The 26,651-nt window shown below is 43.8% G+C and overlaps 1 protein-coding gene across 1 annotated transcript; it reads left to right on the top strand.

Annotated features, from left to right (window-relative positions):
• Nucleotides 1–1,382: 1,382 nt before the first annotated feature.
• zanl (zonadhesin, like) lies at nucleotides 1,383–24,767 on the top strand (the record flags this gene model as incomplete). Its single annotated transcript, XM_079215651.1, has 49 exons — nucleotides 1,383–1,443; nucleotides 4,052–4,201; nucleotides 4,365–4,630; nucleotides 5,032–5,116; nucleotides 5,272–5,424; nucleotides 5,588–5,755; nucleotides 5,851–5,948; nucleotides 6,045–6,123; nucleotides 6,236–7,063; nucleotides 7,154–7,347; nucleotides 7,499–7,640; nucleotides 7,937–8,181; nucleotides 8,328–8,476; nucleotides 8,683–8,811; nucleotides 8,997–9,135; nucleotides 9,432–9,573; nucleotides 9,930–10,126; nucleotides 10,301–10,439; nucleotides 10,631–10,747; nucleotides 11,096–11,220; nucleotides 11,653–11,798; nucleotides 13,028–13,171; nucleotides 13,404–13,511; nucleotides 14,031–14,200; nucleotides 14,698–14,900; nucleotides 15,177–15,321; nucleotides 15,559–15,806; nucleotides 16,005–16,182; nucleotides 16,393–16,501; nucleotides 16,593–16,687; nucleotides 16,778–16,954; nucleotides 17,555–17,760; nucleotides 17,847–17,991; nucleotides 18,119–18,216; nucleotides 18,335–18,481; nucleotides 19,046–19,210; nucleotides 19,322–19,449; nucleotides 19,567–19,838; nucleotides 19,926–20,134; nucleotides 20,907–21,051; nucleotides 21,199–21,446; nucleotides 21,533–21,662; nucleotides 21,758–21,959; nucleotides 22,579–22,740; nucleotides 22,928–23,058; nucleotides 23,719–23,921; nucleotides 24,060–24,195; nucleotides 24,318–24,458; nucleotides 24,670–24,767. 49 exons carry the CDS (start codon nucleotides 1,383–1,385, stop codon nucleotides 24,765–24,767), a joined length of 8,295 nt encoding a protein of 2,764 aa, XP_079071777.1.
• Nucleotides 24,768–26,651: the final 1,884 nt, after the last annotated feature.

Below are 26,651 nucleotides of genomic sequence, written 5' to 3'. Positions count from 1 at the left end.
ATGTCTAATGTATGCACCTTCCGCCTAACTAAATTCCTCGTTTGTGCAAACATTCCTGGCAATAAACGGTTTCTGATTCTGATTCTGATTCTGATTCTGACTAAGAAATAACCCACATTTAAAGTAAACTAAAATATAGCAGATTGCAACCACAACCCTCAGAAAATACACATATTTCACTCTGTCATAAAGAACACCAAAACAAATGCCCTCCCCTCCCTTCAGAGGAGTTTCCTCCGGTCCCAGTATCTTTATGACACTGGGACTTCCACACCCGCATGCAGGTAACTGACTCATGTTAATGTTCTTTTTGATTGTGAAGTCCAATCTCCACCTACAGAACAGCTTGGCTTAAATGTTTTTTTTTTTTAATTTGTACATGTTGCTCTGACAAGTAAAACAAAACAAAAAGGACTGCTTGTTTATTGTTCACATGGTTTTACTAATTTTTAAATGTATTTATGAAAGTGTCACTGCAAGCTAGAAACAGTTTTGCACTCATACTTGTTCAAACATAAGAGAGGACACAGTGTGACCACTTGCCATTCATCACACCAATGTGATCAGAAAAGCTGTAAAGAGCTGAACAGAAAAGAAAGAACATTCTCTCCTTCCACACCGTGTATTCAAATACTGGCTGCACTCTCCTGAGACCCCAGCCTGCATTACCAACGGCCCCAGAACCTCATTCCCTCAGTATCCCAGGTTTGACAGCTGCTTTTTATGGCCTTTGAATTATCAACATTTTGCCCTCCTTTGTCTTTAAAGAGTCGGCACGCTGAGTTTACAATGAAAACGTCTCTCCTCAAACATTGTCCTGCTTCAGTTTCCCTGGAGTTGGAATTTTACCACAATCTAATATTTCAGAAAAATACCAACGCTTCATCATTACTTCTATTTCGTAGCTCTGTCTTCGGCTTTCTGTTTTTTTTTCTAATATTCCTTGGTGTACTGAAACAACCAGAGTCAAGTAAATGGGCAAACACTTGCAAAACCAGCAGTGTGAGCCTTGAAGGCAGCGATTATATCTCACTTTCACAGATAACCCTCAGCATTGTGAACGTCACTGGTGATGGAGTGAGCCCGAGATCAAAGTACACATGGAAAGTTAAGTAGGTTTGGTTGCTATGGAAAACAAAGTTTAACAACCATTTGCAACACCTGCATCGGTGACCAAGGAACGCAGTGTAACAAAAGCAATGATGCTAAAACGTAAGAGGACCCAGACAGAGCAAGACCCAGACAGATGAAGTCCTCATCAGTTCAACTCTATAAAGTCCGAAGCAAGTCATGTCACAAGTCATGTCCTTAGTCATGTCCATATGTCCATAGTCATGTCCATGGTCATGTCCCAAGTCATGTCCATAGTAATGTCTATAGTTATGTCCATATTCATGGTCCAAGTTATGTCCCAAATTATGTTCAAAGTCAAGTTCGAGTCAAGTAAGTTTGAGTTTCGTGTCATAATGTGCTCTTCATTAAATCTAATGCTATTTTAAATGCCATCATGTTCTTTTAAAACCTGTATTGATTTGTTAAAACAAAACAAGTGTGTCTGTATTTTGCATTAAAAAAAAGGATTTGGTGTTTTCTTGCTGGGAGCACAAGGTAACGAGTATACTCCATGTGAAGTCACAATTCATTGGTGTTTAAGTCCAAGTCAAGTTTCAAGTGTTTTTTTTTTATTGTTGTTTTGTCGAGTCTAAAATCAAATCAATTCAATGTTGCTGTATTTACATTTCCCACAAAGAATGCGGAAAGAGGCAAGCCTTTTTCTCACACAACATCATCAATATACAGTACATTATAAAAAGGAGTGTCCATGTGATCAAAGTGTAATGTACAGTATATTACCCAATGAGCTCTATTATGTCTCACAGTACAAGTTGGTTATTCGTAATGTATTGTTTGATAGGCATCCCCACCCCAACCTGTGAACTGCTGATAGGTCAAAAGGCACAAATACACACACACACACAAGCTCAGATACACACCTACAAAATTACGCACAACGAGAACACACCCTGTCCCTATCACTAACGGTTACTCATTTACGCATTTTGCAAGATTTACTGTAGCATCCACATCACCCACCCCCACAACACACACACACACACACACACACACACACACACACACACACACACACACACACACACACACACACACCCAACCATCTTACCCCTCTATATAAAGTCCTCTGCTCCGTCCCTCTGTCTTCCTCTCCTGCTAACTAACAGTTAGCCATGGATACATTTAAGTTTCTAATTCTGCTCTTATGGATGTGTGGAGGGCACGCTGAGCTCAGGTGAGTCCCCAAAAATATCACATCCAACATGACAGAGCACTCCAGCGATTTATGATTTTGGCAGACCAACACTTTGAAAATTGGTCGTCAATTAATGATTTTATAAAAAAAGTAACAAATTTATGAATGTTTCAAGCAAAGAAAAAGGGTCAATAATTCCGTTTCCTTCAATCCACTAATTGAATACAATGCTAATTATTCAGATCTCTGCATGCATCATTACATAATCATTCAGAAGAGTTCAGTGTGTTTGGACTAGAATTGTATTCTTCTTTATATGTATGTATATATATATATATATATATATATATATATATATATATATATATATATATATATATATATATACATATGTATATATATACGTATATATATATATATATATATATATATATATATATATATATATATATATATATATACGTATATATATATATATGTATATATATATATATATATATGTATATATATTTAAATTTTAAATAAAAAAAGCGTGTTGCAAAAATATATACATATATTTCTTTCTTACCATGTTAATTACCTTCCTGAGATTCCAGACCCTCGGGTTGGGAACTGCTGTTCTGTGGTATCAGTGTAGTTTCATATTAATTCCCTATTAAGATAGTGCCTCAATCAATAGTGACTTTATGGGGACTTCATTGTACAAAATTATATTTTTATCTGATGCAGTATTACACTTTATATATATATATATACATATATATATATATATATATATATATATATATATATATATATATATATATATATATATATATATATATTGCTCACAAATGATAGCAGTGCTTTGTTTCTCAAGTCCGACAGGGCTTTCGCACATTCATGCATGGGTCACAGTCATTAATATTTGTTTTGATGAATTAAACCTGTTGTAATTAAAAGGAAAGGGATTGCAGCTTGCATATTGCTAATTTGATGAGGGGAAACAAGGTACTTTGAATAAAACTTAACAAACAAACAAACAAACCTAAATCTCTCTCTCTCTCTCTCTCTCTCTCTCTCTCTCTCTCTCTCTCTCTCTCTCTTTTACAGCCTGCGGAAAACACAGAGAGATGGTATGTTGGTTTTCATCATGCAATAAATCCTGTGTATTTTCTCGAATCTAAATTTGATGAATCGTATAAGTTGGATGGTACGCTCACACAGTGTTGAGACAGCAGCACGGCACGTGACTCCACCACGCAGGCGTCAGCATGGATGTGGACTTCACCTCTTTACAGCTCCATAGCATAGATAACTGGATACAGCTTTGGAGACAGGGCCCTGTTCATAAGTGAAAGTGCATTGAAGCCCAAATGGCTAGACCTCAGTGTTTAAAACTACTCTGGACCTCTGCATCTATTCTGCAATGTACATACATATTAGGGATTTTACTACTCTTGGGACCTCATGGTTTAAATAAGGGCTATTCAAGTAATAGTAGTGGGAAGTTGATTTACCTAAAAAAGCAATTATTCACTGATTTACAAATGTCTCTTTAATATATACCCCAACTTCTGTGGGATTCTTCTAAAAACAAACCTATTCTCATCCATCCAACTTTTTAGAAACACTCATAATGTACTGGACCAGAATTCCAGAAAGCAAGATCTTGCTCATAGCTTCATTAAATAATTCATCACAATTACCACAGATAGTTTTGGTAAATTATATAAATTGCTGATATTGACCTCATTAATATCCATTTGTCTATCTGCCTGTGCTGTGTTTATGTTTCTCTAGCAGTAGCACTGGCTTCCTGTGACTTTAACCAGGACAGTGAACCATTCTGCAGGTTCAGACAGGACATCTCAGACAACGGTGAATGGACCCGGCACAAAGGTTCAACCCCGACAGCTGGCACTGGCCCCAATGGAGACTATCCTGATGGAGGTCAGTTCTGAATGGATGGTTTATCTGAAATATATAATTTCTGTACAATTAGTGGAACCAATAGTGTTGACTAGGCCATGATTGTGGTTATTGGAGAGTCTTAATATGGAAACACTGAATTATGACTCAATACACGCCTTCTTCTCTCTAAATCTGTCTGCAGCGGGCTACTATATCTACCAGGAGTGTGACAATGTGGCTAATGTGCAGAAGGTGCGTCTGCTGAGCCCTGTCCTCTCATCATCGGCCTCTCAGATCTGTATCCAGTTCAGGTACTACATGTACGGCTCGGACAGTGAGAATGTGTTGAGGGTTCTGGCCAAGAGGTCCACCGACGAGGAGGAGGTCTGGAAGAAGATGGGTATCCAGAGTCCATCCTGGCTGAAGGGCTCTGTCACTGTGTCCAAACCCAGCAGTCAGAGCATCACTGTGAGTGTGAACAGGTCACTTTACTGTAGATGTTGCTTTTTTTCCTAGTGCACAGACTTTAAATTGGGACCCAACTCAATAAATTGTTCCATCTATTAAAGCTGCATAATGCTAAATTGGGTGCTTTTGACGGGTGTTGCCCAGGGCCCCAATACATTGCTATTTTTAAAAAGCTCAAATTACAACGAAAAAAGAAAACATTGGGTGGAAACGCACTTACTGTATTGTGAAAGAAAAACCATAGCGTTGCGCTAAATGAGCTACAGTTTACTTACAGAGTTAATTGGCACAATAATTGATCCAATCTCACCAGATTACACAATTTAAATTAATCTACAAATCACAAGCAATAGCTGTCTTTTTATCATGTAGGGTGATAATGTATGCTCTTTGGTCTATAGATCGTGTTTGAGGCTCAGAGAGGCTTTAGTTCTTCCTGTGACACAGCTCTAGACAACATCGTCATCACTGAAGGAGCGTGTCCTGGTGAGCACACACACACACACGCCACACACACACACACACACACACACACACACACACCCACACACACACACACACACACACACACACACACACACACACACATGGCACACACACAAATTGTTCTATCCCTGATGATCTAAATGTTTTGTTCACAGCTTGTGTGTCTGGCTGTGATTTTGACACTATTGATGATCTGTGTGGGTGGACGAGTCAAGCTGAGAATCCTGCTATATTTGGCTTTGAACAGTGGAACGGGCAAACTAACACTGCAGGCACCGGACCTGATGATGACTTCTCCAAACCTGGATGTACGTGGTTCTTCTTTTTTTGCTTCGTTTTAAAAAATGTGAACACACATCGACAAAACCTTTTATTGATTTTGTATGAATGTTGACATTTACTTCATTTGATTTGATTTAAATGTATTCTTACCAAATATACAATTGTTATTTTTGATCCTTCCATACATAGTGGGCTTATACATGTTGATGGATTCTGGTGAGGCTATCCCTGGAGTCAAGTCTCAGATCAGAAGTCCTCTAATAACCCCCTCCTCTGGATGTCTGGACCTCACCTTCCACTACTACTTATACGGCACTAGCACCAACATGGAGCTCAGCGTCCACACCATCACCACAGGTTCAATATTTCACTTATCGCAATGGCCATACAGACAGGAACACAGACAGCATTAACACGTTTGTTTCATTTCAATTTTTTTGTCTGTTTACCAGGTGGAATCCTTGGACCTGCTCTCTACACTGTAAGGGGTAACCAGGGTCAGGGCTGGAAGCCTGCAGAGATCCGGTACTTGGGAGCTGCTGCCATTCATGTAAATACTTGAACTCTAGCTGTCTCTGTATATGTGTATGTGTAGGTGGTGCATAGGTTTGCATTAACTTTCTTGTCACATTTGTATGTATTTCAGTTTGTGATCGTGGGTACATTTGGAGAAACCTCTCAAACCGATATAGCTGTTGATGCTGTTTGTGTCATGGCCTGCAAAGGTGAGAAACTGACCAGCGGGAATTCAAGTTACCCTCTGCACCCTCAAAACTATGTATATGTCAATGACTTCTGTTTTATTAAGAAACATAAGAAAACATTTTTAATTTATAGCTCAGCCAACAACTCCTCTACCACCGGTAACAACTCCAGGACCAACCACACCAAAGCCAACAATTCCAGGCCCTACTACACCTAAACCACCAACCCCAGGACCGACTACACCTAAACCACCAACTCCTGGCCCAACTACACCTAAACCCCCAACTCCTGGACCGACTACACCTAAACCACCAACTCCAGGACCGACTACACCTAAACCACCAACTCCTGGCCCGACTACACCTAAACCACCAACTCCTGGCCCAACTACACCTAAACCACCAACTCCAGGCCCTACTACACCTAAACCACCAACCATAGGACCGACTACACCTAAACCACCAACTCCAGGACCGACTACACCTAAACCACCAACTCCAGGACCGACCACACCTAAACCACCAACTCCTGGGCCGACTACACCTAAACCACCAACTCCAGGACCGACTACACCTAAACCACCAACTCCAGGACCGACTACACCTAAACCGCCAACTCCAGGACCGACTACACCTAAACCGCCAACTCCAGGACCGACTACACCTAAACCACCAACTCCAGGCCCTACTACACCTAAACCACCAACCCCAGGACCGACTACACCTAAACCACCAACTCCAGGACCGACTACACCTAAACCACCCACTCCTGGCCCGACTACACCTAAACCACCAACTCCTGGGCCAACTACACCTAAACCACCAACTCCTGGACCGACTACACCTAAACCACCAACTCCAGGTCCTACTACACCTAAACCACCAACTCCAGGCCCAACTACACCTAAACCACCAACTCCAGGCCCAACAACTGTTAGACCAACTACACCAAAGCCAACAAGTATGACAAGTCCTTATCAAAGTTTTTTTTTTACAATAATAGTTTATATTTATTTTGCTCATCTACCAACTTTGTCTTTCCGCTTCACAGAACCATGCCCTCCTGATGCAGAGTATATAGAATGTGGCCCAGCTTGTATCCCCACCTGTATGGAACCTTCCACCAACTGTTCTGGCTCCTGTATCAGTGGTTGCTTCTGCAAACCAGGGTTTGTCTTCAAGGGCCGGCGCTGTGTCCCATTGGAGAAATGTGGCTGTCTGGATGACCAGAATAACTATTATGAGGTAAGATATTCTTGCTAGTATACCCATATGCAAACGTTCCTGTTTAGTAAAAATATATAATGATAATCATCAAATGACAAGAAGGTAGTAGTAGTTCTGTAGTTCTATTAACATCCTACCAATATTGATCCTTTGTTCAATTCTGTTTTAGCCTGGCGAGATTATATTTGGAGATGGCTGCTCAAAGCTGTGTCGCTGTGCAGGGAACTACACCCTGGAATGTGTTGACAACTCGTGTGACCCCACTGAAGAGTGTCGCAATGTTAATGGTGTTGCAGGCTGCTATCCCAAAGGTAATATCTGGTAAATTGTCGAGAAATTGCAATGGGAACCGGTTCTTGCAGTCTAATCACATCTGAAGGCAACTGTTCCCATCGGCCACACACAAGAGCGTACAGTCAGTCGAAAATTAATGAATTCAGTTCGATTAATTATTTTAGCTAATGTTAGAAAACATTAAATGTTGCTGTGTAACTGTCATTGCTGAGTCAGCGTGCTGACTTTATGACTCTTCTCTACTTGCGCTACTGTTTTATTACTTTTTCGCATGAACTAAATAACTGCTAACATACAGTTTCTCATGCCTCAGGTACATCCACATGCATAGCGAGTGGTGATCCCCACTACACCACCTTTGACAAACGCAAGTACAACTTCATGGGCAACTGCAGCTACTTGATGTCTCGACCCTGCAATGAAACAACTCTTCCACACTTTGAGGTCCACGTGGACAATGAACATCGTTTTAACAGTCCCACCATCTCCTACGTGAAGGCAGTGCATGTCTATGTGCACACGGTGAAGATATCCATCCTCAAAGGGGGCACTGTGCAGGTAATAAATGAGGGGAGAAACTAACTCACTTCTTTAACAGATGTAATATCTACGACAGATGTAATATCGACGAATTGTTTACTAGAGCTATGTCCAGAATTATCTGCAGAAAATAAACACTCATTCTCTTTATTTTTCCCGCTCAGTTGAACGGGACCAAAGTAAACCTTCCAGTGAGTCCGGCCCCTGGTGTGTCTGTGTTCAAGTCAGGAAAGCACTACACTGTGTCCATGAACTTTGGTGTGACTGTTCGTTATGATGGAAACCACTTCATGGACATCAAAGTGATCAAAGAGTGAGCAAAGACTGAACTTTACATTCCTGCCCCGACCCCACAGATAACCCTATTTTCAATGGAGATTTTGGAGTGATGTTAACAATGAAGTCTGATCATCAGTGAAAACACAAGTACTTGGTTGGAATGAAAACAATCACAAACTCTTGGACTGAATTGTTGCTTTTCCCCCTCCACAAATTACTAACTAATAGACTTTCTTGCAGCTATGAGAACAAGCTGTGTGGACTGTGTGGAGATTACGATGGAGATTCCAAAGACGACTTCCGTAAACCAGATGGACTATTGACCAACAATGCCAATGACTTTGGACACAGCTGGAACACCGATCCAGAGTGAGTTACATTTGTATGATTGTTTATTTTTGAATGCCGCTTTGAGGCATTTCATATTGAATGTGTTGAGTCTCTATACTAAACAATTGGGCACAGACCAATCACCCCTTCGTTAGAATTACTAGGGTTCTTAAACTTACCAACAACACAACAAGATTTTCTAACAAGGCCGTCTGTGTTGACAGGTGTAACAAGAAACCCAACACCACCATTCCCGAGTGTGATGAGGGAGAGCAGGAACTGTATGAGAGCTCCGCATACTGCGGCATCTTGCTGGACAAAAAGGGTCCCTTTGCTGTGTGCCACCCCAAAGTCAACCCAAATGTAAGTCCTTTCACACACACACACACACACACACACACACACACACACACACACACACACACACACAGGCCTATGCAGTACACACTAATACAAAGCAGTTCCCGCTTTGGATGTTGAGAATTTATTTGAAATTACAATTTCTGTTGGAAAATGAGGAGACAGAGTGAGGTATCGTATCTCAACTAACAGCCTGTGTGTGTGTGTGTGTGTGTGTGTGTGTGTGTGTGTGTGTGTGTGTGTGTGTGTGTGTGTGTGTGTGTGTGTCTGTGTGTGTGTGTGTCTGTGTGTGTGTTCAGAATTACTTCAGGGACTGTCTCTTTGACCTGTGTGAGCTGGATGGAGCCAAGCCCATTCTGTGCGAAGCCATAGAGGCCTATGTCAACGAATGCCAGGACCGCGGGGTGAACATCGGACCCTGGAGGAATGAAACCTTCTGCCGTGAGTGTTGGGTGAAAGAACGGATGGAAGACATGATAGGTGGATGAAGGGATATAGGGAGGGCAAGATTTGTCAAGCATCCCAGAATAAGAAATCAATCCCAACTGACCAAAAATCCTCATACTGATGCAAATGCTTGTTACCGACTTCAGCAGGAAATTACTCCTTTCTCAGCAAAAGGATAATTTCACATCACTCTATGAATGGCATTTTGTACTATTGAATGAATAGTTTGAATTCATTCTGTCATCACATTTTTGCATGTAACCCTGGCTGATACATCAGTAAACGTCTCAGTATATCTTCTCGCCCACCACTATGACTGACTTCCCCCTCTTGTCCTTCCCCGACTGTAGCTCTGAGCTGCCCCCCCAACAGCCACTATGAGCCCTGTGCAAACCCCTGTCAGGATACGTGCACCGGGAAACCTCCCTCCTGCGGCGGGCCCTGCTCCGAGTCCTGTGTGTGTGATGCGGGCTACGTGCTGAGCGCCGGCAAGTGCGTCAAGAAGACCTCATGTGGCTGCACACACACCAGTGGACAGTATTATGAGGTACACTGGATTTGATAAGCCAACAGGGAATGGTGTGTGTGGGAGATTTGGGCATTGTGAGGATATCGTGGTCTCCAATTTAAGCTTCCTCGTGTGTGTGTGTGTGTGTGTGTGTGTGTGTGTGTGTGTGTGTGTGTGTGTGTGTGTGTGTGTGTGTGTGTGTGTGTGTGTCAGCCTGGAGATGAGTTCTATGTGGAGGACTGTAAGCTGAAGTGCAGGTGTAATGCTCCGTTCATTACCTGCATGCCCACTGAATGCCCTCCAATGCACGAGTGTAAAAGCCAGGACGGAGAGCTGGGCTGCTACCCCACAAGTAAGTTCCCACCAAAGACATACTTTAGCTGGATTTTTGTCACTTTCAATCATTTCTTTATACTTCTGGAACAGAATATTTTTTGTTTTGGTGACCACACGGAACAACATCTCCCCGATCTTCTTCCTAAAAGGATGAGTTGCTCCGGCTGCGTTGTATTCTGATGTCCTGTGCGTGTTCCTCTCTCTCAGGCTCTCAGGACTGCGTGGTGTCTGGAGATCCTCACTACAACACGTTTGACAAGAAGTTCTACAGCTTCATGGGAACGTGCACCTACACACTGGCCAGAACCTGCGGGAACAGCACTGGTAGGTTCAGACATTTATAACTATTTAATTTTCAGATTATTTTTTGTCCTTTATTAAAACATTTTGTTGCTAATTGTTTGACCTGCCGCAGCTCTTAAAACACATCATCATACCACATGTAGATGCATGTATCCACTTCAAGGGGTCCTGTAAAAAACACCAGGAGGTGGCACTGCAGCTACATGACACATCAAAATAAACATGCCGCTCATTAGTCTGACTAATCCCACTTTTTGCAGAGTTCATCCTTGAACAGTATAGTATACAGACATTTTAGCGTGATAAATTCACAAGGAATTTAATAAGATGCGGAGTAGACAATGGAGTGTTTTCACGCTCCCTACGCAGGTCCTTGGTTCTCAGTGGAGGGGAAGAATGAGGAGAGAGGAGTGGCCGGTGTGTCCTACCTGAGGAAGCTCTACGTCACCGTGAACGGCATCACCGTGACCCTGATGAAGGCCCGAAGGACTCTGGTCAGTGTGGACAACAAATACAGCAGCACGCCATGAATTCTGTGTCTATAAATGTACTTTCACAAGCCGTCGGTATCACAGGAGGATGACGAGGCATGATATGTGTGCACACATGTGCACCACAAGGACCAGCCGTATCTTAATCTTTTGGTTCAGAGAAATTGCAAGCCTATCCTTTGTTCTCCTCGCCTTTTTATTTGATCTTATCCCTGAATTTTATCTCTTTAATGTCATGATCCCAGAAATCTGTCCACGCTCGTCCTCCTCATTGTCTCCTGTGCTTATCTGTTTGACCCGGCCACAGCTTTTTCACAAAGATCTAAATCCCTGTGTGCTGTTTTATTTATTTATTCACGTGTCAAATGGGAAAAGCTTGAATATGAAGTACCTGTTGTTTCTTCATGTTGTCTTTCCTGCCTCCCCCTCCGACAGGTTAATGGGCTGCGAGTGGCCCTCCCTCACTCCCCCTCTCCGCTCATGACTCTCAGTCTTGCCGGTCAGTACATCACCCTGCAGACGCCCTTCGGCCTCCGGGTGCGCTGGGATGGAAATCATTACGCCCAGATCTCAGTCCCCAGGTTGGTCACACGCTGTCAACAAGTTTACCAAAACAACCCGTGCAAAAATGTGGCCAAAATTAAAAGAGAAGGCTGTTGGAACATGACAGAAAGACGATCACAAATAAATTAAAAATATATAAATGAATAAAACAGAAATAAAACAACCAAAAGACGTCAGGGTCTCCAAGGCCAAAATAATTTCAAAATAAACTTCTGTCTTCATAGGAAATGTACAATTTACGCTGGTTACATGAATATAGTCTCTTTTCAAAATAAACTTCTGTCATAGATTAACTTAGTTTTTAGGGTTGACTTATGTTATGTTTAGGAAAAGATTGAAACCAAATTGAAAATGTTAGTTGAAATAAGTCTATATCGTTACATAATTAGATTTGTTATGTGACTGGTGGTAAATTACAGAAGTTGCGTAGCAAAGCTAAGGTAAAATAAGTCAAAATTGACTTGGTTTCACACGGGTCACAAACAGCGGTCTCCTGGGTGAAAGTTATGTTTGTTTGACCCATTCAACCGCTCCACCCACCTGACGAGTTGGGAGTGAGTACGGGTTGAAATAACAGAACTGTGTAAAAGCTCATTCCAACAATACTAAGGAAACAATGAGAATGAATGTAACTCGTTAAGTTTACTGAAAATCTACCCAACATGGTGTCCCATCAATGCTTAAAAAAAGAAAAGGACTCATCTGGAACGCTTAAAACCACCTAACACTGAATTGACAATCTCCATGTCTTTGGAATCCCACAAAATGAGTAAACATGTGAAAAACAATTGTGCTTCTGATGCATCAATTTATATTTCATGTGACTGTGGATCCGTTCTCAATCCAAATCTCTGCTGCTGAAAAGATGACACGACCGTCTCCAGAAGCTTATGAAGCAGTCAAACACCCTGAAAGACAGATCGATATGGGCCGTGTGCAGCAAAATAGTATATGAGGCTATAAACTGCAGACGGTCACTTTAATCTCGGTGTACGTCATGAAAACTAAGAACTCAGCTGGGATCTGCTATTTCTAATAAACCCTCCAACATTCTTAATACTTTGCTTATATATCTTACATTGACGATGCACAGACTAATAGTATCAGATAAAGAGATTTCTGCGGTTTTGTCTCTTTGTTTCTCGGATTCCATTGAAGGGCCAAACACTGTTTGACCTTTTAAGTCTTCTTAAGACATCGCTCCTCATCTCTTAATCCCGTCTTCTCCTCGTCTTCGTCCGCTCAGCTCCTACTACGACCAGATGTGCGGCCTGTGCGGCGACTACGACGGCAACCCGGGCAACGACTTCACCAAACCAGATGGCTCTCTGGTGGGAAATGTCAACGACTTTGGGAACAGCTGGCAAACGGAGGAAGATGAGGATGACTCGTGAGTTTAACTTCCGAACTTCCTTGGAGAGTCACATGTAGTCCAAGCATGTGACTAAACTACACGTGACCAGACGCTATAATCCGTACATGCTTTCAGTTGAACACAACTGCATCAACATTATTGTGTTTTCTAGAAAAATCGTTATTACAATGCAATACAATGATTATTTTTGAGAAACTAAATGGCCAAAATTGGCAGTGAAACGTGACCCTGTTGTTGCATTGATCAGGTGCAGCCCAGGCACCAAGCCCGACCCGGACTGTGACCCCAAGCTTGAGGCCGAGGTGGTGAAACCAGACAAATGTGGCAAAATCAAAGATCCTGCTGGACCCTTCAGGTGAGAGAGTGGCTTTTTATTCCTACTTTCTGAATCGATCGACATCGATCGGTTCTGAGCGGTGTCAGCACTTTTTATCTGGCGGCGATAGAGGGGGCAAAAGTGTAGGTAGAGGGCGTGACTGCAGATAATGACACATGTCCTAATGTTTTCAAATGACGGTTTATTGGTTCAATGTTGTGCCCTCTTTACAACTGCAGAGAGTGTGGGTGTTTTATTTTGAAAGGGGGTTACAGATTGTGGTATCTTTACTAAGATTGTCTATCTCATTTACCTTTTACAGTTATAGCTCGTTCTTGGAATATCACGTGGAAAGCGGTGGACTCTGAACATAACGCAAACACACACACATATATATATTATTTTTATAGATATTGCATCGTTTACCTCCAATACAAAACTATAAACCTGGCTTCAGCTTTTTCTCTCCTGGGCGAGGAATATAAGTGAAATTCGCAGTGTGTCATCATCGGTTGAGCTTTGCTGGACCATCTGAGTGTTTTTTCCCTCTTTTTCCAGGGAGTGTATAAGTGTGGTGAATCCCACGCCCTTCTTCCAGAGCTGCGTGTATGACATGTGTCAGTTCAACGGCCAGCAGCGCGTCCTGTGCGACCAGCTCCAGGCCTACACCGAGGCCTGCCAGAGCGCCGGAGCCAAAGTCCACCAGTGGAGGACTCCGAGCTTCTGTCGTAAGTAATCAGCGTTTTATCGTTTGTCCGGAGTGACAAAGCTGTTTGATGGATCAACATCAAATTTGGTTCAGACATTTATGTTCCCCTTTGGTTCTTTTTTTGTACCTTTGGCAGTCCCCTGACTTTTCATGTCAGATTGACTTCTGCCAGTATTTCAACATTGGCACTGACCGATTAATCCAATAATTGTTCTCTCTATTGATTCATTTTGAGTTGAAGTATTTTGTCCTTTTAAAACCCCCGAAATATTATCAAAATTGTTGCCCATGTTGTTAGTTCAGTGTAAACCTGACTATTTATCCAACGGTTTTCTTATTTACGGTTTACAAGCCGCAACTTTAACCACCGCAGCACCCAGGCAGTAAAGTATATGTTGGCCGTTTGTTGGTAGGTTCACCTCCCAGTTGCTATGGGACCAGAAAACCCTCCAACATCCTAACGTTAAACTTTTTCATCCCTGTCTTCTTTCCCTCCATCTCGACCCCTCCATGCAGCCCTGCCCTGCCCTCCCAACAGCTCCTACACTCTGTGTGCGAGTTCTTGTCCCGAGACCTGTGTGGGCGTGGTTGGGTCCCCTGGCTGCGAGGACGTGTGTGTGGAGGGTTGCGAGTGTAACCCGGGCTTCATCCTCAGCGACGACAAGTGTGTGTCGCTGAAGGACTGTGGCTGTGTGGACCCCAGCGGGAGCTATCACCCTGTGAGTAGTAGGGCCAGTAGAGTCTTAGAGCCTGATTCTACTGCATTCAAGTCGCACAATTCTGCAGAATATTAGAATGGAAACATGGGAAATGATACATTCCTGCTATTCACTGTTTACCACATTCTAATGTATCGGATCTGAACAATGACGGTGTTGTGAAGGGATTGGATCTGACACATGTATATAATGTGCACATTTGTGTGTGTGTGTGTGTGTGTGTGTGTGTGTGTGTGTGTGTGTGTGTGTGTGTGTGTGTGTGTGTGTGTGTGTCAGGTGAATGACAACTGGTACTTGGAGGGATGCAATCAGAAGTGTGTGTGTCAGAGTGGAGGTTTGATCCAGTGTCACAACAGCAGCTGTAAACCAACCACGGAGAGCTGCCAGCTGCAGGATGGAGAATATGAGTGTCGTCCTTTGAGTATGTCACACACACACACACACACACACACACACACACACACACACACACACACACACACACACACACGCACACACAGCACAGAACTATATAAGCTGTATGGAAACGACCAAAGTCAATAAAACGCAAAAGAGTTGTGCTTAATGAGAGATGGTATTTTGCCAAATAATACTGCTTCTTGTATGATAATATACTGATATGTAATATATTCAAACTAAGTAAAGCTCTCTCGTTTAGGAAATGGCATCTGCTCAGTGTCCGGCGACCCCCACTACACCACCTTCGACAAGCGCACCCATCATTACATGGGGGCCTGCTCCTACACGCTGTCCAAACCCTGCAACGTCTCCTCCGGCTTGCCGTACTTCACCGTGGACACGCAGAACGAGCACAGAGGGAGCAATAAGAAGGTCTCTTACGTCAGGGCCGTGGTGGTCAACGTGAACGGGCTGACCTTCGTCCTCGGCAAGGGCCGCACCGTCCAGGTATGTTAGCGGAGGAGACGCTGCTTATTCTACCAGTACCAGTAGCAACAATGCCCAAAATGCCCTTCTTCAATGTGCACATTTACCAGTTTCTCAGTCTTCTATAGTTGTGAACGTCTTTCGAGAAATCCTCTTGGGGGTTGTAACATATAAACACTCTCTGCCCGCCGTCAGAATAAACGTCTCTGTGTCCTCCAGGTCAACGGGACGGTGGTCGTCCCGCCCGTCACCTCCATCAGCGGGGTCAAGATCTACCTGAGCGGCAAGTTCGTCGTCCTGGAGACGTCCTTCGGCCTGAGGGTGCGTTTCGACGGCAACCACCACGCCGACATCTCCGTGCCGACCTCCTACAACGACCAGCTCTGCGGCATGTGTGGTAAGAACCAGTCGTGTTCCATCGCAGGGTATTAATACCAGAATAAACATCATACTTGTTACATTCTTAAACTCAGAGTCTTGTTGAACCACAATAGCATCCAATCCAGGTTTTGTCCATTCCTTCATGGCAGCTACTTCTGAAGCCTAACTACCAGGCCAACCAAAACACTATCACAAAGGCAGCCCATAATCTTTGTTTCCCCGGCAGGAAATTTCAATGGAAACGCCAAAGACGACAACTTGAAGCCAGACAACAAACCAGCTGCCAACACCAACGATCTGGGAGACAGCTGGCAGGTTCCTGACCCGCGGCCCGAGTGAGTCCCATCACACAGTACAAAAATACAAATTTCACTGCAAAAATCATCATGTTGTTCCATTCTAATAAATCCTCCGCCTCTTCTCCAGCTGCACCAACGGTGGGGGACAGGAGGACTGTGATAAAGAGGTGGAGGAGGAGGCCAAGAAGCCCACCAGCTGCGGCATGATCACGGATCCCAACGGTATGACACTCGCACGCACACGGATCTGTCGCCACGGAGAAAGTGGTCCTTGAGTAAAACGAGTGTGTCTCTTGTGCGTTCGGTCCTCAGGTATCTTTAAGCCCTGCCACTCCGTCGTGGCCCCGGAGCCGTACTTTGGAAACTGCGTGTACGACATGTGTGCCACCGGAGGTCAGACCGTGGCTCTGTGCCAGGCCGTAGAGAGCTACGCCGACTTGTGTGCTGCCGCAGGAGTCCCCATCGCGTGGAGGAACAACACCTTCTGTCGTAAGTCTGTTGCGCGTGGGCTGCACATAAGGGCCATTGTAGAGGGAAATAAATTACAAATACAGAGCCGGGATAATAGAGAAACCTAATCTCTGAGATTATAAAGACGGATGTATGTGTTTAAAAAAATTGAATCTGAAAGATTAAAGTCACACATGTATCAGTGAACCACGTCGATTAACTTTCCAAGATCAACCTCATCACACATCCACCGCCGCCGTTAAACAATGCTGCAAGATGCAGAGTGCAAAATATATCACAATGTATTCCTGTTCATAAGAGAACACGGCAAGAACAAGATGTAAAATACATAATGTTTCAGGACCATGGACTCTCTCAAAGGCAAATATATGACTTAATGACCTAAGAGAGAGAATATTTAATTTCTTTAAAAAAAAAAAAATCTCAGAAATATAAGACATCAACAGCGCTACATATTCTGTCTGGATATCACATCCTGCCACAGGATTTATCAGTCATGAAATCCGTGGCATCATTTAAAGTTGCTCGTGTGAGAAAACTTTCACTTTATATTTGGAGACAAACACACATTTGACAAAACGTCCTTCAACCATCCCTTGTCCATCTGCCCCCCTCCAGCTCTGAAGTGCCCCTCAGGCAGCCATTACAACCCGTGTGGCCCTGCCTGCTCCCAGCCCAGCTGCCAGGACCCCACGGTTGCCGGCTCCTGCAACCAGCCCTGCGTGGAGGGATGTGTGTGCAACCCTGGCCTCGTGCTCAGCGGAGACAAGTGTGTCCCGCTCAGTGAGTGCGGATGCACCGACGCAGACGGACACTACAGGCCGGTAAGTGTGTAGGTGGAGGGTTTTTTTTGCAATAAACTACTTTTGAGCGCACGTCGAGCTTCTCTCCATGTGCACCGTGCGTGTAGGTGGGAGACTCTTGGTTCACAGAGACGGACTGCTCAGAGCGCTGTAAGTGCAACGGCAACGGCAACATCACCTGCGAGCCCTGGCAGTGCAGCCCAGCACAGGAGTGTAAAGTGGTGGAGGGAGTGCTGGACTGCCACTCTACAGGTAAGACGTGCAGGAGGGCCGAAGGTCCACAACACCTTTTACCAACAATAGAAAAATATATTTTTTGAATATTTATAGTTCTGCCAATGATTCGTCCAAATGTGTTTTTCATGTATTCCCTCCTCAGGTAAAGGGGTGTGTCACGTGGCTGGAGATCCTCACTACTACACCTTTGATAGCGTGATGCACACGTTCATGGGCACCTGCACATACACTCTAGTGGAGGTACGGGGGGAATTTCATCTTTACATTTTTATTTGATAAACATCTGTTTGTGCATTCCGAAACAATAGGAAACATAAAAGCATGTTGTTTGAAATGATTTTTTCTCTGTGCCCCATAGGTGTGTAACACCACCAAGGTAACTCCTTTCAAGATCGTAGCTAAAAACGAAGAGCGCGGTCAACCAGAGGCCTCCTATGTCCGCTCTGTCAAAGTCTACCTGCCCCACGGCACGGTGGTGGAACTGCAGAAGAGCCGCAGAGTTCTGGTAAGGAACACCATTCTTTAAATAAAATATATCATATATGTAGAAAACTGCAGAAGCCATGAGACAAGGAGAGAGAAAAAACTTCTAGTGATCCCCTTTCTCAGTCTGATCTAATATTTTCTCTCCTATCCATGACTTAGGAACAAGTCAAAATAATAAGATAATCATTGTAAGTGCTAAAAAAAAGTTTTTGCAGGTAGAAATTATGTTTTAGGTTTGCTGTTGTAATCCTTCTTTCGGCCACAAGAGGCCAAAGTGTACAACAACCCCATGTTCTAAATAGGACTATATTAATAATTATTTTCTTCCAGGTGTATTTTGATTTACATAACTTGCTAACATACAATATATTTGCCTTGTGTTTGAAGTGCACAGAGACATTAAAACTCACAAAGACGACATGAATGCTTTTTGTCATATTGAGAACATGTGGTCAAAATGCGTATTACACCAACAAACACAAAATTGAAGACCAGAATGTTATCTCCGTAGGAAACACTAATGGTAGACATAATGAAATCGCCTACGACTAACTGTTTCTGTTGTCTCTCGATTTCGTCTTAGGTGAATGAACGGCGGGTACGAACCCCAGTTTCCATCGACTTGGACGGAGCCAAGGTGATAACCAGTGGATCCTACAGCCTGCTGGACACAAACTTCGGACTGCAGGTGAAGTTCGACGGCGTCCATCACCTGGAGATCACGGTTCCTGGAGAATACTTCAACAAGGTATGAAGACATGAGGCCCATCTTATTGTCTCATTGTCCCTCTCCCACATTTTGTCAAGTCAGACAAACAAAGGGCTCCTAATAACCCTGCTCCACCTCCCTCCTCTCCAGCTGTGCGGCATGTGTGGAAACTACAACCACAACTCCTCGGATGACAACCGGATGCCCAACAAGAAACCAGCCAAGGATGTGATTGAACTGGGCAACAGCTGGAAATCAGATGGGGACAGTGACCCTGGGTCAGTGGCTCACAGTCGTCACACATGGCTTTCTGTGGTGATGTGGATAGTCTGAGCTAGTTTATGGTCAAATCTATGCATGTTGTTTTTTCACACTTTTTATGTCCTCCCCTCCAGCTGCCTGCCGGACACTCGTCCAGACGTTCACCCCGACTGCACGGCGGAGGAAGAAAAGCTGTACGAGGCTCAGTGTGCCGAGGTCATCCTCTCCGACCGCTTCAAGCCCTGCCAGCCGCTGGTGACCGCCGAGGCCTTCCTGGGTAACTGCATCTACGACATGTGCGAGTACGATGGAATGCAGGCGACGCTCTGCGACAACGTGGAGGCGTACGCTCAGGCCTGCCAGAGCGCCGGAGTCACCATCAGCTGGAGGAACAACACCTTCTGTCGTGAGTTCTGGCCACGCCCATTAACAGGTGAAATAAGAGATTCCAGTCGTGTCCTCTCTTCATTATTCCCTATCCCTTTCCCTGCAGCTGTGCCCTGCCCTCCCAACAGCCACTACTCGGACTGCACCGCCCCGTGCCCCCCCACCTGCTCCGACCTCTTCCCCATCTTCTGCCACCTCCCGCCGACCACCTGCGTGGAGGGCTGCCAGTGTGACGCCGGCTACGTCCTCAGCGACAACAAATGTGTTCCTCTGAACAAATGTGGCTGTCTGGACTCCAACGGGGAGTACCATGATGTGAGTGGAGCGCAGTGCGTATTGATGGCCTGATGGGCCTAGACAGGATGTGGCATCATAGAACATCAGAGACACATGCTGGTTATACTTTACACTTTTCTTAGCAGCTCTTATTAAACATTATAATACGGGTAGATCAAATCAAGCATTCTGATTGGTTGAGTGAGTCACGGGGTGTACTTTATTCAGCCATAAAGTACTGTACAGCCTGTTTACATTTAGAGCGTTCCATATCAGTGCGCACTTAAAACAACAGGTCGATTTAAATTGCGAGACCGTTAGTTGTCATTTCAAGCTTGACAGTTACCAAACATGTTAAGTGTAAACTTATATATTTTGGGGAGAATGACTTTTGATGAGAATGTCAGCGGTGAATAATGTATTTGTATTTGTTCCTACTGTACAGTCAAACGTTGATACGGCTCACAATCAGGAGAGCAGAGCAGATAACGCTCTGAGAGCAGACTAGTTAGCGGGGGTTTGATCACAAAATCGTGATAATTTCCAGTGAGAGATACTTACGTCGGTAATTTCCCGACACGAGGCAAGTTCTCTAAAAATCATGGAGGAGAAAACACTTTGGGCCCCTGGGCTTGTGCTCGTTGAGTAATCCATCCATGCTTGGGACTTAAAGAAAAGATTGTTACGCATAGAAATATATCTTTTTGTTTCTAAACGCATGTGTTATGTGTGTGTGTGTGTGTGTGTGTGTGTGTGTGTGTGTGTGTGTGTGTGTGTGTGTGTGTGTGTGTGTGTGTGTGTGTGTGTGTAGGTGGGAGACTCGTGGCTGACGGATAAATGTGCTGATTTATGTACCTGCAACCTCGGTGGCCAAATCACGTGTAAGGACCACAGCTGTAACTCCAACTCTGTGTGTGCACTGGACAATTATGGAGACGTCACCTGCAAACCTACTAGTGAGTCACTCTGTTTGGCTTCACCTGTGATATCCCAACATTTTGTAGCTAGGCAGTGGACGTTTTGAAGACTTAGTTTAAACCTGAAAAAAAGGTATTGTTGAAATCATAACCCATTTTGATTGTTTCATTGACATCGTCATCTAGAGTTCGACAAGTGCAGCATCGCCGGGGATCCTCACTACCGAACATTCGATGGTTTCACACATCACTTCCAGGGCCCCTACACCTACGTCCTGACTCAGGGCCACAACCTGCAGAACTCCCTGTCGCCCCTCGTGGTGAGGGCGAAGAACATCAGACGCGGGGGGAACCGGAGGGTGTCGTTCCTGGATCAGATCTACATTGATGTTTACGGCTTCAATGTTCGCTTCCTGCAGAAGAAGATTGTTCTGGTCAGTAGTTTGTTTTTGTCTTATTAAAGTTTTGTTTTTGCTTGCGTAAAAAAGCACATTGTGAAATAATCTTGTATCCCTTCTAGGTGAACGGGGAGCGTGTTGCACCTCCTCTCAGTCCAGTTGAGGGTTTGACCATCACGATGAACTCCAGGCAGGTCCAGCTCACCACCGACTTTGGACTCACTGTACGCTTTGATGGCAACAGTCGCGGAGGTAAGAGAAGAAGAAACATCAGCATTCCCTAACTGGCATTGGCTCGTTCGTGAATCCATTCACACACCGCCTCCATCTTTTTGTTTGTGTATCAGAGATCATACTGCCCAGCACCTATAAGAACTCTGTGAGAGGGCTATGTGGAAACTACGACGGCATCACCAGAAATGAGTACATGAAGCCGGATGGAATAGTGGTCAGGGATCTGAACACGTTTGGAGAAAGCTGGAGGGTCAGTGACCGACAGGCGGATGGACTCAAGATCTTCAACCTTCCTCACACTGTCCATGCTCACAGGTAGGTCCACTGTAGGCCAATATAACATTTTAGGGTTCATGTGCATCGATTGTTTAAACCACTTATCATATGATCAATGTCATATGATAATACTTTTCAGGGCAATACTGTACATCAGGAGTTTAGTTTGTTAAGTTTCAATGTCCATTTTCAGACAGATAAATATGCATCGGGAAATACCTCTATACATAAAGTGTTGAAGCGAAAGTAGTGGTGATAATAAATATTTAGTAAAAAAAGACTTATTAACAATAAGAAAGATAAGAACAATGAATAAATAAGAATAAAGAGATAAAAAGGGAAAATTACATTTTTAAGTAATAACTGAACTTTGTTTCTTATAATTTTACCACATGGATGGTCTTTACGTTCGGTGCCTGAATATCCAGAGTAATGTTAATGGTTATATTAGCATTAGAGATACCTTGTCATGAACCAAAATGCAGGTAAAATGGTAGAAGAGGAAGGATCAGAAGATTCCCACACTCTGTGGCAATCATAATCTCTTAACCTTGGATTTTCCAAGCAAATGTTATGGTAATCTGGTTTGCAGTTATTGAGAATGTTGACAGTTGACAGCTTCCTCTGTCCTTCCATCCTGTCTGCCATCTGTCTCCAGGCGAGAGGTGGAGACCGATCCAGATTCAGGCTTTGAGACGTCGGACTGCTCTCAGTCTCAACTCAATGACTACAACAACGTGGCCCAGTGTGGAGCGCTGTCTGACTCCAAGGGGCCATTTGCTGCCTGCCATGCTACCCTGCCGCCTAAGACCTACCAGGAGTGAGTAGTCCGTGTGTGTGTGTGTGTGTGTGTGTGTGTGTGTGTGTGTGTGTGTGTGTGTGTGTGTGTGTGTGTGTGTAGAAACTGTCCTCTGGACAGAGTTACAGTGCAGTTTAAATTGGTGCATAACACATGATTGACTTCATACCCTTACTTAAAATTTAAATATGACTGTTGTGTCTCTCAGTGACTGTGTGTTCGACCTGTGTGCTGAGGGGGGCAGTGCGGCGCTGCGTTGTGCCAGTTATGAGGCGTACACTGTCGCCTGTCAGGAGGCCGGAATCAAACTGGGATCCTGGCGGCAGCAGCTGGACTGTGGTAAGATGACATTCACATCATGTGGGATGTGAATGTGTGCATTGTTAGAACTGTCCCCTGTGGGCCTCCATACGACTATGGAGGCCCACAGGGGACTTCATTAAAATGATTAAAATGTAAACTTCAAAAGGAAAATCTAATTCCACAATGTCAAATAGTTTTTCATTTCATTTTATTGTTCATAGCATGCCTGAATGAGAAAATTATAATGCTGTTGTTGAATTACACTTATATTTTCAAGTTGACATCATTTTAACAATGTTAGCCAGTTAAGTGATACGTCGCCAGAGTTGCAACAACTAAACCGAGCAGTGGAGTAATAACAGGAAAGCGCCGGAAAGCATTCTCCTCTTTATGGTCTATTTTACTCTAAATGGACCATAATTTACTAGATTAACATTATGCTGTGTTGAATAATACTTTAAACTAGAGATTGAGACCATAAACTCATGTTCACAATGTTTACTGAGGGAATAAATCAAGAGAGAAGTAGAGGCATGTTCTATTGACTTCTATACAACCAGAGGAGACCCCCCACCCTGCTGAGAAAATGAAAGATTTAAGACACTTTTACATCGGCTTCGCTCGGCAGAACCGGAGGTTGCCGGCTGGTTGTGACCTCTCTCTCTCTCTCTCTCTCTCTCTCTCTCTCTCCCTCAGTCCTGTCCTGTGATGCCAACAGCGCCTACTCCACCTGCATGTCACCATGCCCCGCCTCCTGCGCTGACCTGGCGGCCCCCTCAGAGTGCGAGGCCACTTCCTGCATGGAGGGCTGCCAGTGTGCGGCAGGCTTTGTGATGAGCGAGGGCGTCTGTGTGCCATACACGCAGTGCGGCTGCACCTTCCTCAACAGATACTACACCGTAAGAGGCCTTCTGGAGTTACAGCAGTGTGTGTGTGTGTGTGTGTGTGTGTGTGTGTGTGTGTGTGTGTGTGTGTGTGTTGTGTGTGTTGATCTCTTTTAACCCTCTGCCTCACCTCTCCACCTCCGTTTCCCGCAGCTGAAGGAGAAGTTCGTGACTGAGGACTGTTCCCAGGCTTGTGAGTGCACCAGCACCGGCGCCGTGTGCCAGCCCAAGGCCTGCCAGGGCGGTTTCCTCTGCACCATCTTCGACTTCAAACGGGACTGCTACAGAGGTGTGTGTCAATGTCATCCTTTAGCCACCACCAAAGCCCTTCTCATGAACAACAAACGTTTTTTTTTTTGCAAATGTACGTGTACACAACTGTCAACAAACGTAATGACTTCTCTATTGTAGCGAGTCCCTGCCTCAGCTACCCCTGTCAGAACGGAGGGAAGTGCAATGAGGCTAGCAACAACACTTACAGCTGTCAGTGTGCGGACGGCTTCGAGGGCCCGAACTGCGAGGTGGAGATCACACCGGGCGGAGGAGGACTGGGTACGTCTGGTTCCCTCAAACTACCATGTTTACACAACAGTTGAACATCTGTATCGGACTTCTGCTGCATACACTGTTAAAAATAACGTAAAATGTACTCATGATAAGGTGATCTATCCAAAGATCTTGACTTTCTCTGTAGATTTCATTGACTCTTATCTTTTCTTGATGGGAAACTGAAGTGAATGAATGTGATTGTTGCTTATGACAGAAAGCAAGTGGATCATCCTGATAGCGGTGTTGGCCGCAGTCGTCGCCATCATCATTGTGACCGCCGTCGTGTGCGTTTGCCGAAAAAAGGCCAAGTGAGTCCCAGCTGGTTCTGTTCTTTGCAAATATCAAAGCATTTTATGTGAGGATGGGTACGGAAGAGGATTAGGGCAACATGGGAAAAAAGGAGAGAAAATAGGAGTTTTGATTCTTTTTTTTTATTTTTAATCAGAACTTTGACATTAATCTCCCAATTCTGAGAATAAGGTATGAATTCTGACTTTAAACTCAGCATTATAAGCGTAAAGTCAGAATTATTAGAGTCGGAATTCTGACTTTAATCCCAGAATTTTTTTTTTACATGTGGCCCTAATCCTTTTCTGTAGAGTGTGTAGTGTGTGTGTGTGTGTGTGTGTGTGTGTGTGTGTGTGTGTGTGTGTGTGTGTGTGTGTGCGCGCCTCATGACTGCTGACCGACCCTGAGGGGTCAGCCTGAGGTCACTGCCGCTGTCCTAAACACAAACTAAATCCACTCTCATCAAGGCCCAGATAATTTTCCTGCATTTTCCTTGCAGGTCACAAGTTTATGTAATTCAGAGGCAGCAGTCTTCTCACAGTGGGTGAGAGAAAATTACAGTGTCATTACCTTTTTTGGGGCGGGGATTTCTGGGCGCATGCAGTATCAGCACTTGGAAGGGTTAGGATGTGATTTACTGTCTTCACTCTACCTTCACTGTCTAAAAGCACCGGCCTCTCACCGTGTCTCGTCCATCCCGTCATCTGGACGTCTCTCACCTCGCTTCTTCTTTCTGTCCGCAGGAAAAACAAGTCTCACGAGAAAAAGCTCAGCATGAAATCTACAAGTAAGAATGATTATTATTGCTCACGGAGAATAAAGATTACGTTCACGAGACGGGAAAAATACTCAAACAAACAGATCGTTGACCTCGGGACTACATTTAAAAGCAGATGACAATATTAGAGTTTATAAACTTGTTAGAGTTAGCACCACCTTACCAGCTGCTTACATGATGACTCATCAGCAAATTCATTGTTACTCACAATGAATCCATTAATTTATTTCACTCCAGTATTTGTTTACTTTTTCAAACTACATTTTTAAATCTGAATAAGATTAAATGATATCAGTGTCTACATATTTTCATGTCTAAGTGACGACTGGGGACAACAGCAAGGAACATATTTTATTCCTCTGTAATATTCTTTCCATAATGCTTAGAAAACATTTTGTCATTTAGAAAAATACTGAAGTGACCCTTTAAAAGTGAATATAATCAAAGATGGACCCCATAGTAATAGTATTAGTTAATAGTAATAGCATTAGAGGCCGACCCACATATTTGCAGGCGGATATCAAGCGCTACAGAAATTAATATTAGTATTAAAGGCAGCATTGATCCCTTTGTATCCTAATTCAATTTCATTCACGCTTAATTTTTTTATTGATTTAATTTTCAGCGTTATCCTTGACGGTTTGTCCTTTTCTCCACTGTTAATATATGGCTCGAGTTGATGCTTTAATAGCCATGTACTAGGAAAAATTGTCCCAAAAAAAACTTCTGTGTATGTTTTGTCCGAAAAAGGAAACTAGCTACAAGTATTTGCGTAACTTTAAGAATCCGTAATCGCCTCCAAATAGTCGGAACGTCTGCAGACAGATTCAACGATCAAATTGTTCCTGATGATTATTCATATCTGTCTCTGCTTCCTCTGACAGCGGTTCCATATTCAAACATCGAAGACGACAGAAAGGACAAAGTGACAGCTATGTAACGACAAACCGTCACCTGAACGTTACATCGCTCCTTCAGCACGCCTCCTGGAGAAATGAAGGAAGATTGTTGTTCAAATTTTAGATATTGTTCATATGCCCATGTTTTGCTTTCTTAACTTATGCTTTTGAAGATGTCATTTTAGTCCGATGTGCACTTTTAATTCACAGAAAAGTGGAAATCCCTGTGTG

The sequence above is a fragment of the Taurulus bubalis genome (genome assembly GCF_910589615.1).
Source record: "Taurulus bubalis genome assembly, chromosome: 3".
Taxonomy (NCBI): domain Eukaryota; kingdom Metazoa; phylum Chordata; class Actinopteri; order Perciformes; family Cottidae; genus Taurulus; species Taurulus bubalis.
The sequence above is the reverse complement of the archived record's forward strand: the minus strand, read 5'-3'. Positions and strand labels throughout refer to the sequence as shown.